Consider the following 11,920-nt stretch of genomic DNA (forward strand, 5'->3'; position numbering starts at 1 on the left):
TCTCTCTCTCTCTCTCTCAAGTTCTTATTGTGACTTGAGTGATAGTTTACATGGGAGAACATCAACTTTACATTCATTCTGTCGTATGTCATTTCATTTCAATGATTACAATTCCTTCCATACATCATTATTCATTTTCCCCCCCAGATCTTCTTTTGATGCTTTGAGTACCCTTCAATATTTTGCCCATAGAATCCTTCAATATTGCAAGCCAAGGCTTGATTTTTTTTTCTCCAGTTCTCTCAGTTTTAGAAATGCTGAGCATGTATTCCCTTTTGGTTTTCTAACTCCAGGTCTTTGCATATTTCATTATAAGGTTTGACGTTGTCTTCTCAAGCTGACCTTTGAAATTTTTTTCAGCTCTTATACCTCCTCACTTCTTCCACTTACTTTAGCGTCTGTATGCTGGAGAGCAAGTTCCAGAGTCTCTTCTGACATCCACTTTGGTCTTTTCCTTCTTTCTTGTCTTCTTAAGGACCTTTTGCTTTTTCCTGTATGATGTTCTTGATGTCATCCCACAACTCCTCTGATCTTTGGTCTTTTGTATCTAATGCATCAAATCTGTTGTTGAGATGGTCTCTAAATTCAGGCGGGATATATTCAAGGTCACATTTTGGCTCTTGTGGACTTGTTCTACATTTTTTCAGCTTCAGACTGAATTTGCTTATGGTCAATGGATGGTTTATTCCACAGTCTGTACTAGCTTTGTTCTGGCTGATGATATGGAATGTTTCCATTCTCTTTCCACTGATGTAGTCAATTTGATTTATGTGTATTCCATTTGGCGAAGCCCATGTGTGCAGTCATCATTTGTGTTGTTTAAAAAAAGATATTTGCGATAAAGAAGTCATTGGTCTTGCAAAATTCTATCATGTGGTCTCCAGCATCGTTTCTATCACCAAGGTGATATTTTCCAACTACCGATTTTTCCTTTATGTTTGCAACCTTTGCATTCAAATATGACCCATAGCTACCCTGAATAGGGTTTCTGAAGAGCACTGGGTGGGTCTTAACCACTGACCTTGAGGTTCAAAGGGACTTTGCAGCCCAGAGCATTAACCCACAGTGCAACACCAGGATTCCACAAAGTGTTCAATATCATCATCACTGGCTTTAGTGGTCATCTCATTCAAAATGGTCAACACCAGTCCATTTCAGCTCACTGATGCCTAATATATCAATATTTATATGTTCCATTCTTTTTTAAAATTCACAATTTTCCTAGATTCATACTTTATACATTTCATGTTCCAATTATTAATGGATTTTTTTTGCAGCTCTTTCTCTTCATTTTGAGTTGTGCCCCACCAGCAAATAAAGGTCCCAAGGTCTTTGCTCCATTTGTGTCACCAAGGTCAACTCTACCTTAATGAGGCAGCTCTTCTGCAGGTATACTCTGAGTGCCTTCCAACCCGAGGAGTTCATCTTCTGGCACTTTATCTATCTCTATTCTGGTATTCTTCATCATGTTTCAATATTCAATAATCTGGTGCTGACAGTGTTTCCACTGCTATTCATAAGGTTTTCTCCTACTAATTATTAGGAAGTAGTTTGTCTCTCCTTCTTCCTGTTATGTCTTGTCTGGAAGCTCAGCTGAAATCTGTCCACCATGGGTGACCCTGCTGGTATTTAAAATATGGGTGGCATAGCTTCCAGAATCACAGCAACACACAAGCTACCACATTACGACAAACTAACAAGCGAGTGTTGGTCCTTTGCACAAAGAGACATGTTTAAACCCATTTTGTTTGGAATAAACATATGTATGTATGAACTCCACCACTTGTCTGTCAGTTTGTCATACTGTGGTGGCTTGTGAGTTGCTGTGGTTCTGGAAGCTATGCCACCAGTATTTTAAATACCAGTAAGGTCACCAATGGTGGACAGGTTTCAGATGAGCTTCCATGTGAAGACAGACTAAGAAAAAGGAGAGACAAACTACTTAAGAATATTTAGTCCCTGAAAACCTTATGAATAGCAGAAAAACACTCAGATATAGTGCCAGGAAATGAGCCCTTCAGGTTCGAAGGCAGTCTCAAATTGAGACTGGGGAAAAGCTGCCTCCTCAAAGTAGAGTTGAACATGATGATTCGAATGGAGTAAAGCCAATGGGAGTAAAGCCTTTGGGACATTCATTTGTTGATGGGGCACAACTCAAAATGAAGAGAAACAACTGTAAACATCCATTAATAATCAGAACATAGTATGTACAAAGTGTGAATCTAGAAAAATTGGAAATTGTCAAAAATGAAATGGAACGTATAAACATCAATATCTTAGGCATTAGTGAGCTGAAATGGACAGGTATTGGCCATTTTGAATCTGACAACCACATGTTTGTTATGTTGGGAATGACAAATTGAAGAGGAATGGTGTTGTTTTCATTGTCAAAAAGAACATATCCAGATCAGTCATGAGGTACAACACTGTCTATGATACAATAATATCCATGTACCTACAGGGAGGACCAGTTAATATCACTATTATTCTAATGTATACAACAACCACTAAAGCCAGTGAGGATGAAATAGAAGAATTCTACTAAATTCTTCAATCTGGAATTGACCAAACATGCAATCAAGATGTATTAATCATTACTGGTGATTAGAATGAAAAGGTTGGAAACAAAGAGGAAGGATCAGTAGTTGGAAAACATGACCTTGGTGATAGAAATGATGCTGAAGATTGCATGATAGAATTCTGCAAAACCAGTGGTTTGTTAATTTCAAATACCTTCTTTAGAAAGCATAAGACATGATTATGCACATGGTCCTCACCAGATGGAATACACAGAAATCATATTAACTACATCTGCAGAAAGAGATGATAGAAAAGCTCCATATCATCAGACAAAACAAGGTCACTGGAAGATTGTGTAACAGACCATCAATTACTCATATGCAAATTTAGACTGAAGCTGAAGAAAATATAAAAAATATAAAAACAGTCAAAATATGACCTTGAATTAATATATCGCACCTGAATTTAGAGATCATCTGAAGAACAGAATTGATACATTAATCACTAAAGACCGAAAACCAGAAGAGTTGTGGGATGATATCAAGAACATCATACAGGTAGACAGTGAAAAGTAATTAAGAAAACAAGAAACAAGGAAAAGATCAAAATAGATAACAGAAGAGACACTTGAAACTTGATCTCCAGAAGACAGCCATCAGGTCAACTGATTGGAAAAGATCCATATTTGTGCCCATTCCAAAGAGAGATGAACCAATGGAATGCAGAAATCATCAGACAATATTGTTGATATCCCATGTGAGTAAGGTTTTACTAAAGGTAATAGAGAAACAGCTCCAAGCATACATTGACAAAGAACTTCCAAAAGTTCAAGCCAGATTCAGAACCTATATGCTGAACAAAAAATGTGGAACAAGGGATGTCATTGCTGATGTCAAATGGATCTTGGTTGAAAGCAGAGAATACCAGAAAGATTCTTACCTATGCTTTATTGACTACACAAAGGCCTTGGATTGTGTGGCTCATGACAAGCTATGGAAAACATTGTGAAGTATGAGTATTCTGGAACACTTAATTGTGCTCAAGAGGAATCGGTACATGGACCGAGTGGCAGCTGTTTAAATTTAAATTTAAGAAAGGTGTGCGACAGGGTTGTATTCTTTCAGCATACTTATTCAACCTGTATGCTGAGCAAATAATTCTAGAAGCTGTGTTATCTGAAGAAAAATGTGACATCCAGATTGGAGGAAGACTCATTAACAACCTGCGACATGCAGATGATACAACCTTCCTTGCTGAAAGTGAAAAGGATTTAAAATACATACTGATGAAGATCAAAGAGCACAGCCTTCAGTATGGACTGCATCTCAATGTAAAGAAAACAAAAATCCTCACCACTGGACCAACAAACAACAATCTTATCAAAGGAGAAAAGATTGAAGTTGTCAAGGACTTCATTCTTCTTTGATCAACTATCAACACTCATGGAAGCAGCAGTCAAGAAATCAAACAATGTATTTCATTAGGCAAATCTGCTGCACAAGAACTTTTTGAAGTGTTGAAGAGCAAAGATGTCAGCTTGAGGATTAAGGTGCACCTGACCCAAGCCATGGTATTTTCAATAACCTCATATGCATGTAAAAGCTGGACACTGAATAAGGAAGACCAGAGAAGAATTGATGCATTTGAGTTATGGTGTTGGAGGAGAATATTGAAAGTACTATAGGCTGCCAAAAGAACAAATTGATTTGTGTTGGAAGAAGTGCAGCCAGAAGGCTCCTTGCAGGCCAACATAGCCAAACCTCGTCTCTCATACATGTTTAGTAGGGTGGAGCATCAGAGAAGAAGAGGAATACCCCCAGCAAGATGGACTGGCAAAGTGGCATCATCAATGGGCTCAAGCGTGGCAACAATTGTGAAGCTGGCCCAGGACTGGGAAGTGTTTTGTTCTGTTCTGCATAGGGTCACTATGATTGTATACTGACTCAATGGCATCTAACAACAACAATAACAAGATATGAACTGAAACTCTAATAGCAGTACTTTTTGGGTTACTGTTGTAAAGTGAACTCTGTGAGAGACAGAATTAAATATGTATATGTAGATATGTATAGGGGTCCTGGAGTCCTTGTGTGGCACTGTAGGATAAGCACTTGACTGACAACCATAAGGACAGTGGTTTAAACCTACCAGTTTCTCCTTGGAAACCTCATACAGGGTCCCTATGAGTTGGAACAGACCCAATGGCACTTAACAACAACATAGGTGTCCTGGGGTTTCACTGGATGATAAGCACTGGACTGCTAATCACAAATTTAGGGATTCAAACTCACAGGATCACTATCAGTCAGAACTGATTGGATGGCACTAAACAATAACAAAATAAATACAGTATGTTACTGTTGTTAAGTGCTGTAGAATTGGTTCTGACCCATAGCAATTCTGTTTTGGATTTCTGAGGAACATCTGGTGGGTTTGAATCACGAACATTATGGTTCAAATAAATACATGAATAGATAATAATAAAAATATATTGAGTGTTTAGTATATGCAAAGCACTATGAATTGTACATAACAGAAACATTTTTAATCTGTAAATTCTTGATAAAGAAGAAGTTCTCTTTGTAAATGCTTGCTTAAAATGAATACAAATAAAAAATTTTAAAGATAATCCTAGTAGCCGCAAGCTTATACAAAATAAAACTTTTGGATACATACGTTAAGATCCACAAATGTCTCATACACACTCTTTTGGAGATTATAGTATCTCTGTGATTGCAGATAGTTTCAAATTATGTGCTTATAGTAGTAAAATTATTTGAAATCTAGCCTGAGATGGAATCTATACCAGACATAACCTAACGCGGAAAGAGTATTCCACCCATACATATCTGTTCTAACAACAGTCCCCCTTTGAGACAGAGAGAAATGATCCATTTTGACTGATAGCATGATATGAAGAGTTCTTGCATATAGTCTGTTATTGAATGTGTAAAAACTGTAAATTATTTTGTTATTGAAATGTGAAGATAAGGTAAAACACATTGAATTTGGAATTAGCCAAGAATTTTACTATTCAATTTTCTAGTGTTAAGAAACTTTGGTAAGTTACTTAGTTCTCTTAAACTCAATTTTCTCATCTGAAAAAGAGGGATAGTAAATGCCTTTGAAAACTTCATAGAAAACTTCCATTATATTTCAACTCAATTTTTCCATAAACTTTTTGAAACCATCTTGCGTATTTTCATAAAATGGTTATGAGGGTTAAATGAGATGTTGTAAATCATTTGCCATATAGTCACCACTTCTTCCATGCTAGTTTCTTCAGCTACCTTTTAGCTCACCTGCTTTGTTATAAGAAAAATCTGGAAATTTATGTAAAATTTGGCATACATGTAGTTGTTGTTGTTAGGTATTGTGGAATTGGTTCCAACTTATAATGGTCTATGCCCAACGGAACTCAACACAAGTTTAATTTTAGTTCAATATAAAAAAGTCTCCCCGATTTTTATTATTCATTGATCTATATAAACAACAAATTAGTCTCAATCAAATACATTTTTCAAAAGTTACAAGCTTGCCTAGAAATCTATAATGTGCAGCTGAATCAAGTAACCATCTCATTTTGTAAATCAAGTATTTTAAATTTTACTACATACCCACTTTCTTTTTTGGCATTTTAGGGAGTTATGACTCTATATTATTAGCAAACTTTTTTTAGGGGCAGGCAAGGTGCCACTTTTTCAATCCCAGCTACTTCTTTAGGGTACCTTTCTTGTGTACACACTGATAAAGGCTCTTACAGGTTCCTAGAAGGATGCTAATGACCTCTTAAGTTTCTAAGTGGCCACCTTGACTAGGCTTTTACAGACTGACAGATGGATTTCTTAGATAGATAGACACATTTGCACATAAGGTTTAAGTGGTAAGGAAAGACGTGTCACATTTGATGCTGATGAGCTCCAGTAATGAGATTCTTGTTGGAAGAGGATTATGGGCACTACCTCCTTTGGCAGCTTTCCTCAGAGTGAAAAGGAATAAAAGCAATATGCTTACAGATGTTGATATGCCTGTTGTCATGGCAACATCAGTTTGCCTTTGTAGCTACAGCTAGGAAGGAAGCATCTGGCTCTGGTCCCATCTGTTGTGCTGACTGCAGCATCTGCCTCCACCTTTTATTCTGTTCATCTAACTTGGGCTCCTTGTCCTCTGCCCACCTTCTGCTATTGCTCTCTGAAGGCAACATCTGCTAATATTTGTTCTTGCTTTATATACAAAATTTTAGATGCTTAGGATGTCAACCATGTTTAGTGACTATTGCACTTAAATATTCTTTTACCTGTGAAAAGCTGTTTCACTGAAGATGTTTTCCTTAGTCAGACTTTCTGTTCCTGATATTTGGATGATTTCTTTGGCAACTTCAAATTTACCATTATAGCATGCCCTAGAGTTAAAGAATAATGCTTTGTGAATAATAAGAGGACATACACAGTATATCTTGAGAACCAATGAAACTATACAAAATACTCACAGGTGCAAAGGGGTATCTCCATAGATGTTAACAACATGGGGCTGAACTTCTGAATCACTTTGCAGCAGGTACTTCACTATGTTATGGTGTCCAAAGCGAGAGCAGAAATGGAGCGGAACATGATCTTCATTATCCTGAGCATTCACTGTCATCAACAAGAAACAAAAAAGTATGTTATCTGGGACTCTATTTCTCAGTCTTTGTGTGTATAGCCTGGGAATTTTCTAAATGCTGGAGAGACTCCTGGAAATTGCCAATTAATGATAATAATAAAGGAAATTAAGTGCAACCAATTTAAAAAGCTGTAATTTTAGTCTACTGCCTCTTAGCACATTAAACTGGCTTTCTTCTAGCTTCTATAGATTGCATAGATTCAAATCTACCTTGCACAATGAAATACTTCAGGAAACTAATGAGCATCCAACAGGTAGTCCTATCCTTGTTTCCACTACTATAGCTTTTCAAATGGATTTTTTTTCCCTTTGGAGGTTGCTAAAAATATGGCCAGAGTGCCATTCCCAGAGGTTTTTGTTAAGTAGGTTAAAGGGGTGGGACTTGGCATCTGCAAGTTATAACACTGTTTAGGAGATTCTTATGTGTATCTTTACCTATAAATTGACATACAATAATAATGAAACACAATAGAACAAAAAGAAAAATAATTTTGAAACATAATATACAGTAAGAGGGAAGTTGATAGAAAATAAAATGGTAGGACACTGGGAGTAGTTCAAGAGTCAAAGGCAACAGAGGTAAATACTGTTTTATATACATAAACCTACAATAACAATGATGTTATTCATGGATAAACACACAGTCTGAATGGGTGTGGGAGAAACAGTGGCAGCACAACCATGAATCTATATCAATTTGACAGAGGATATTGTTACAAATAAGGAGCTCTGGTAGTGTAGTGGTTACAAGTCGGGCTGCCAGCCTCAAGGTCAGCAATTCAAAACTACCAGCAGTTCCACAGGAGAAAGATGAGGCATTCTGCTCCCATAAAGATTTATAGCCTTGGAAACCCTGTGCAGAGTCACTATGAGTTGGAACTGACTCCATGGTACTTAACAACAACAACAATTGTTATAATTATCTCCGTGAATATGGTAGAGCATATGAAAACTTCTTAGACTAACCAAACACCTTGATGGAATGAATTAGTGTGCCTGGGGGCTCAGTTTCAGAGACACCAAGGTCAATTGGCATAACATAGTTCTCAAAGACAATGTTCAACATCCTACTTTGGTGAGTAGCAATTGAGTTCTTAAAAGTTTGTGAGCAGCCATCTAAGGTGCAACTATTGGTTTCTCTTGTCAGGAGGAAAAAGTGGTGAAAACTGAAGATGTATGGAAACAATTAGTCCAGTGGACTAATGGACCATGCAAATATCAGTCTCCACAACACAGAGACCAGAAGAACTAGATGGTGCCCAGCTACCATTACTAACAGCTCTGAGTGATATCATAACAGGAAGTCCTAGATAGAATGAAATAAAAATGCAGAAAATAACTCAAAATTATAAAAACAGACTTAATGCTCAGATATAGAATTGGTTGAACACTTGAGACTATGACCCTTAAGATTCGGAACTGAATTGAATTTTCAGCCAAATAATAGATCTATAATGGCAGGAATAACACTAGTGAGGTACAAAAACCTTAGAATAATCAACCATTTGAGATCAAAAGAGTAGCATTTATCCAATGACAAAGTTCAGAAGAACTAGGAGAGAAGGTGGAATGGAAACACAGGGAGGAAGTAAAATCAATGATGCTACATAGTAGGGATTGCAATCAATGAAATTAAACAAAATCTGTATGAATTGTTGAATGGAAAGCAGATCTACTCTGCAAATCTGCACTTAGTTTACAATAAATAAGAAGTTTAAAATAGTAAAAAATAAAGAGTGAGGCAGACTTCAGGTGACACCTTGCACGAATCATTGACCAAGGGGATAAAATACCAGAAAGATATTTACCTGTGTTTTATTGATTATGCAAAGGCATTAGTCTATGTGTATCAAAATACATTATAGTAACACTGAGAAAAATTAGAATTCCAGAACACTTAATTGTACACAGATCAAAGACAGTCATTTGAAAAGGGAATACTCTGTGGTTTAAAATCAGGAAAGGTGTATAACAGGGTAGTATCCTTTCACTATACTTATTCAATATATTTGCTGAGCAAACAATCCAAGAAATTGGACTATATGAGGAAGAATGTGGTATCAGCATTGGAAGAAGTCTCATTAACTACCTGTGATATATAGATGACAAAAGATTGAAGTTGCTAAGGATTTCATTTTATTGAATCCACAATCAACACTCATTGAAGCAGCAGTCAAGAAATCAAACAACATATTGCATTGGGCAAATCTGCTTAATAAAACCTCTTCAAAGTGTTAAACAGCAAAGCTGTAACCTTGAGGACTAAGATCCACCTGATCCAAGACATGGTATTTTCTCTTACCTCATGTGCATGGAAAAGTTGGACAGTGAATAAGGAAGACCAAAGAAGTCAATTATGGTGTTGGTGAAGAATATTGAATATTCTACGAACTGCCAGAAGAACAAACAAATCTGTCTTGGAAGAAGTACAGCTAGAATGCTACTTAGAAGTGAGGATGGTAAGACATTGTCTCCTGTACTTTGGATGTATTGTCTGTCCCTGGAGAAGGACATCATGCTTGGTAAAGCAGAGGGTCAGTGAAAAAGAGGAATAGTCTCACCTAACAAGATAGACTGACACAGTGACTGCAACAATAAGCTCAAACATAGCAAGTCTTATGAGGTTTGTATGGAATCAGGCAGCATTTCATCCTATTGTGCATAGCATGGTTCTGAAAGACCTGCCTTGATGACATAAGCCACAACAACAGATAGGTCATTTAACATATTTAATGATTCATTCAGCTGAGTTGTTGATGTCAGATGCCATAAAGTCAATTCTGACTCATAGAGACCTTACATAGGGTTTCCAAGTATCGGCTGGTGGGTTTGAACCACCGACCTTATGGTTAGCTGTCCTACACAGCCATGCCAAGACTCTGTTAATTCAGTAGTGAGCATATCTCTTTCTCTTGGCCCAAGCAGCCTAATAACCTATTCCTACATTAGGAAAACTCCTAATGACAACTTATTACTATAGAAGCTGAAAATGTGCTTTTCAAGGCCCCTTTGAACTTAAAGACAAGGTTATCACAGGGTGACAGTATTGCAAGTGTTGGTGTGTTTACCTAACATGAGTGGCAGTGTGTGCTCTCACACCACTTTTGAGGTGTGAATTTGGATGTTAGTTTTCATTATGAAGATTCCAAACCTGATTTTCCATCCTTTATATTGGGAGATGCTATAAGCTACTTATTATCTTTTAATATGTATGTTCCTTTTAGACTCAAATCAACTGCAAGTGAAAAAAAACAAAAAACTTGACTGGTACACACTTAACTTCTTAACAATTCTATAGCACTATCCTCTAAGCAACTGTTTTGTTAGCAATAATAATAGTGGTAATATCTTGCTGATGGGATGTTGAAAGGATTAAAATAGGTCATGTTTAGGAAGGACTTAGCATGCAACCTGCAACGTGTTAAATATTTAATAAAAATCAATCTATCTTTCTGTTACTTTCCCTTCTAGAAATGTGTTACGTGCTAAGATCAATTTGCTATAAATATGTAAAGATCATATCTTTAAATAACTTACAGTTTAGTTGAATAATCTGTAGTTGACTGAAGTAATAATAACTGAATTCCAAGATGTTAAATTCCAGATCTAGTTTAATTCAACTTTTACAACTAAAATAATTGTGTCAACTTCTTGAGTTCCTCAAAAATTATTTGATTATTTTGTCCATCTGTTCAAAATACTTTATTCAAAATAGAAAATAATAGCCCTTATGTTGTTGTTATGTGCCGTGGAGTCGGTTCCGACTCATAGCAACCCTGTACAGGGTTTCTGAGGCTGTAAATCTTTACAGGAGTAGAAAGCCTCATCTTTCTCCTGCGGAACAGCTGGTAGTTTTGAACTGCTGACCTTGTGGATCGCAGCCAGATTCGTAACCACTGCGCTACCAGAACTCCATATATACATGAGATATTTATGTAGTAGAAATTCTCTCTAGAGCCCAAAACACTGAAGCAAAAGAAAGAGGGGGGAAATAATGAAGGGAAGTAGAAAAAACAAGGAAGGTGTATTTAAACAAATATATATACATAATTTATTACTATTATAGTTATAATTTTCATTTATCATTTAATGAATACATTTGAAGTCATGTAGCTGCTATTTTTGTAGACAATCACTCTTATTTTTCTACAAACTATTAAATCAAAGGGAACTATTTTAGAAAGTCATGGAGGCCTACCTCCCAAGACTGTTAATGAAAACTAAATCTTTGACTCTTTCTTATTAATGAGTGACTGGGACAGATGCCCCTTCCTTCAAAAGAATGCTTGTGGTTTTTTTGATTATTTTTCTTTTTATGATATTTTTCCTTTGTTCACATTCTGCTGGAAGGCAGGGAAAGTCAATACTGTGAGTCAATGCTTGAGAATAATCAGAGTCTGGGCATCTGGAGGGTTGCATAAGAGTTCTTGAGGTGTGGAGGGGATATTGTAAAGCAGACTGCCGCAACAGCCTCCATTAATTCACAATTTACCTTTAGTCATCTCTGGCCCCACCCAACATTCTTCTTCTCCAGTTGAATCAATAAACTTCAAAGTAGATTATTTATTTGATAAATTGCCTGCTGTAACCTAGAGATTCTGCTCATCAAAGAAAAAAATGTACATAAAAAGGGAGAGATCAGGAGAAAACTGAGATGGGACAGGTTTATATGCATAGACCTGCATTTCAGCCTTTGTGGCTTACTGGGTTTGTCTTGAAGCAACTTGCAAACACAACC

At 36.6% G+C, this 11,920-nt stretch overlaps 1 protein-coding gene across 1 annotated transcript in view; it reads right to left on the bottom strand.

Annotated features, from left to right (window-relative positions):
• TNNI3K (TNNI3 interacting kinase) overlaps nucleotides 1-11,920 on the bottom strand; it is a 588,833-nt gene that overhangs the window by 398,352 nt on the left and 178,561 nt on the right. Inside the window, exons 8-9 of the mRNA XM_006831035.1 lie at nucleotides 7,010-7,154; nucleotides 6,818-6,922 (exon numbers count right to left, since the gene is read on the bottom strand). Coding sequence (XP_006831098.1) covers nucleotides 6,818-6,922; nucleotides 7,010-7,154 — 250 coding nt within the window. The remainder of the gene's footprint in view (nucleotides 1-6,817; nucleotides 6,923-7,009; nucleotides 7,155-11,920) is intronic.

The sequence above is a fragment of the Chrysochloris asiatica genome, unplaced genomic scaffold (assembly GCF_000296735.1).
Source record: "Chrysochloris asiatica unplaced genomic scaffold, ChrAsi1.0 scaffold00002, whole genome shotgun sequence".
In the NCBI taxonomy this organism is placed as follows: Eukaryota; Metazoa; Chordata; class Mammalia; order Afrosoricida; family Chrysochloridae; genus Chrysochloris; species Chrysochloris asiatica.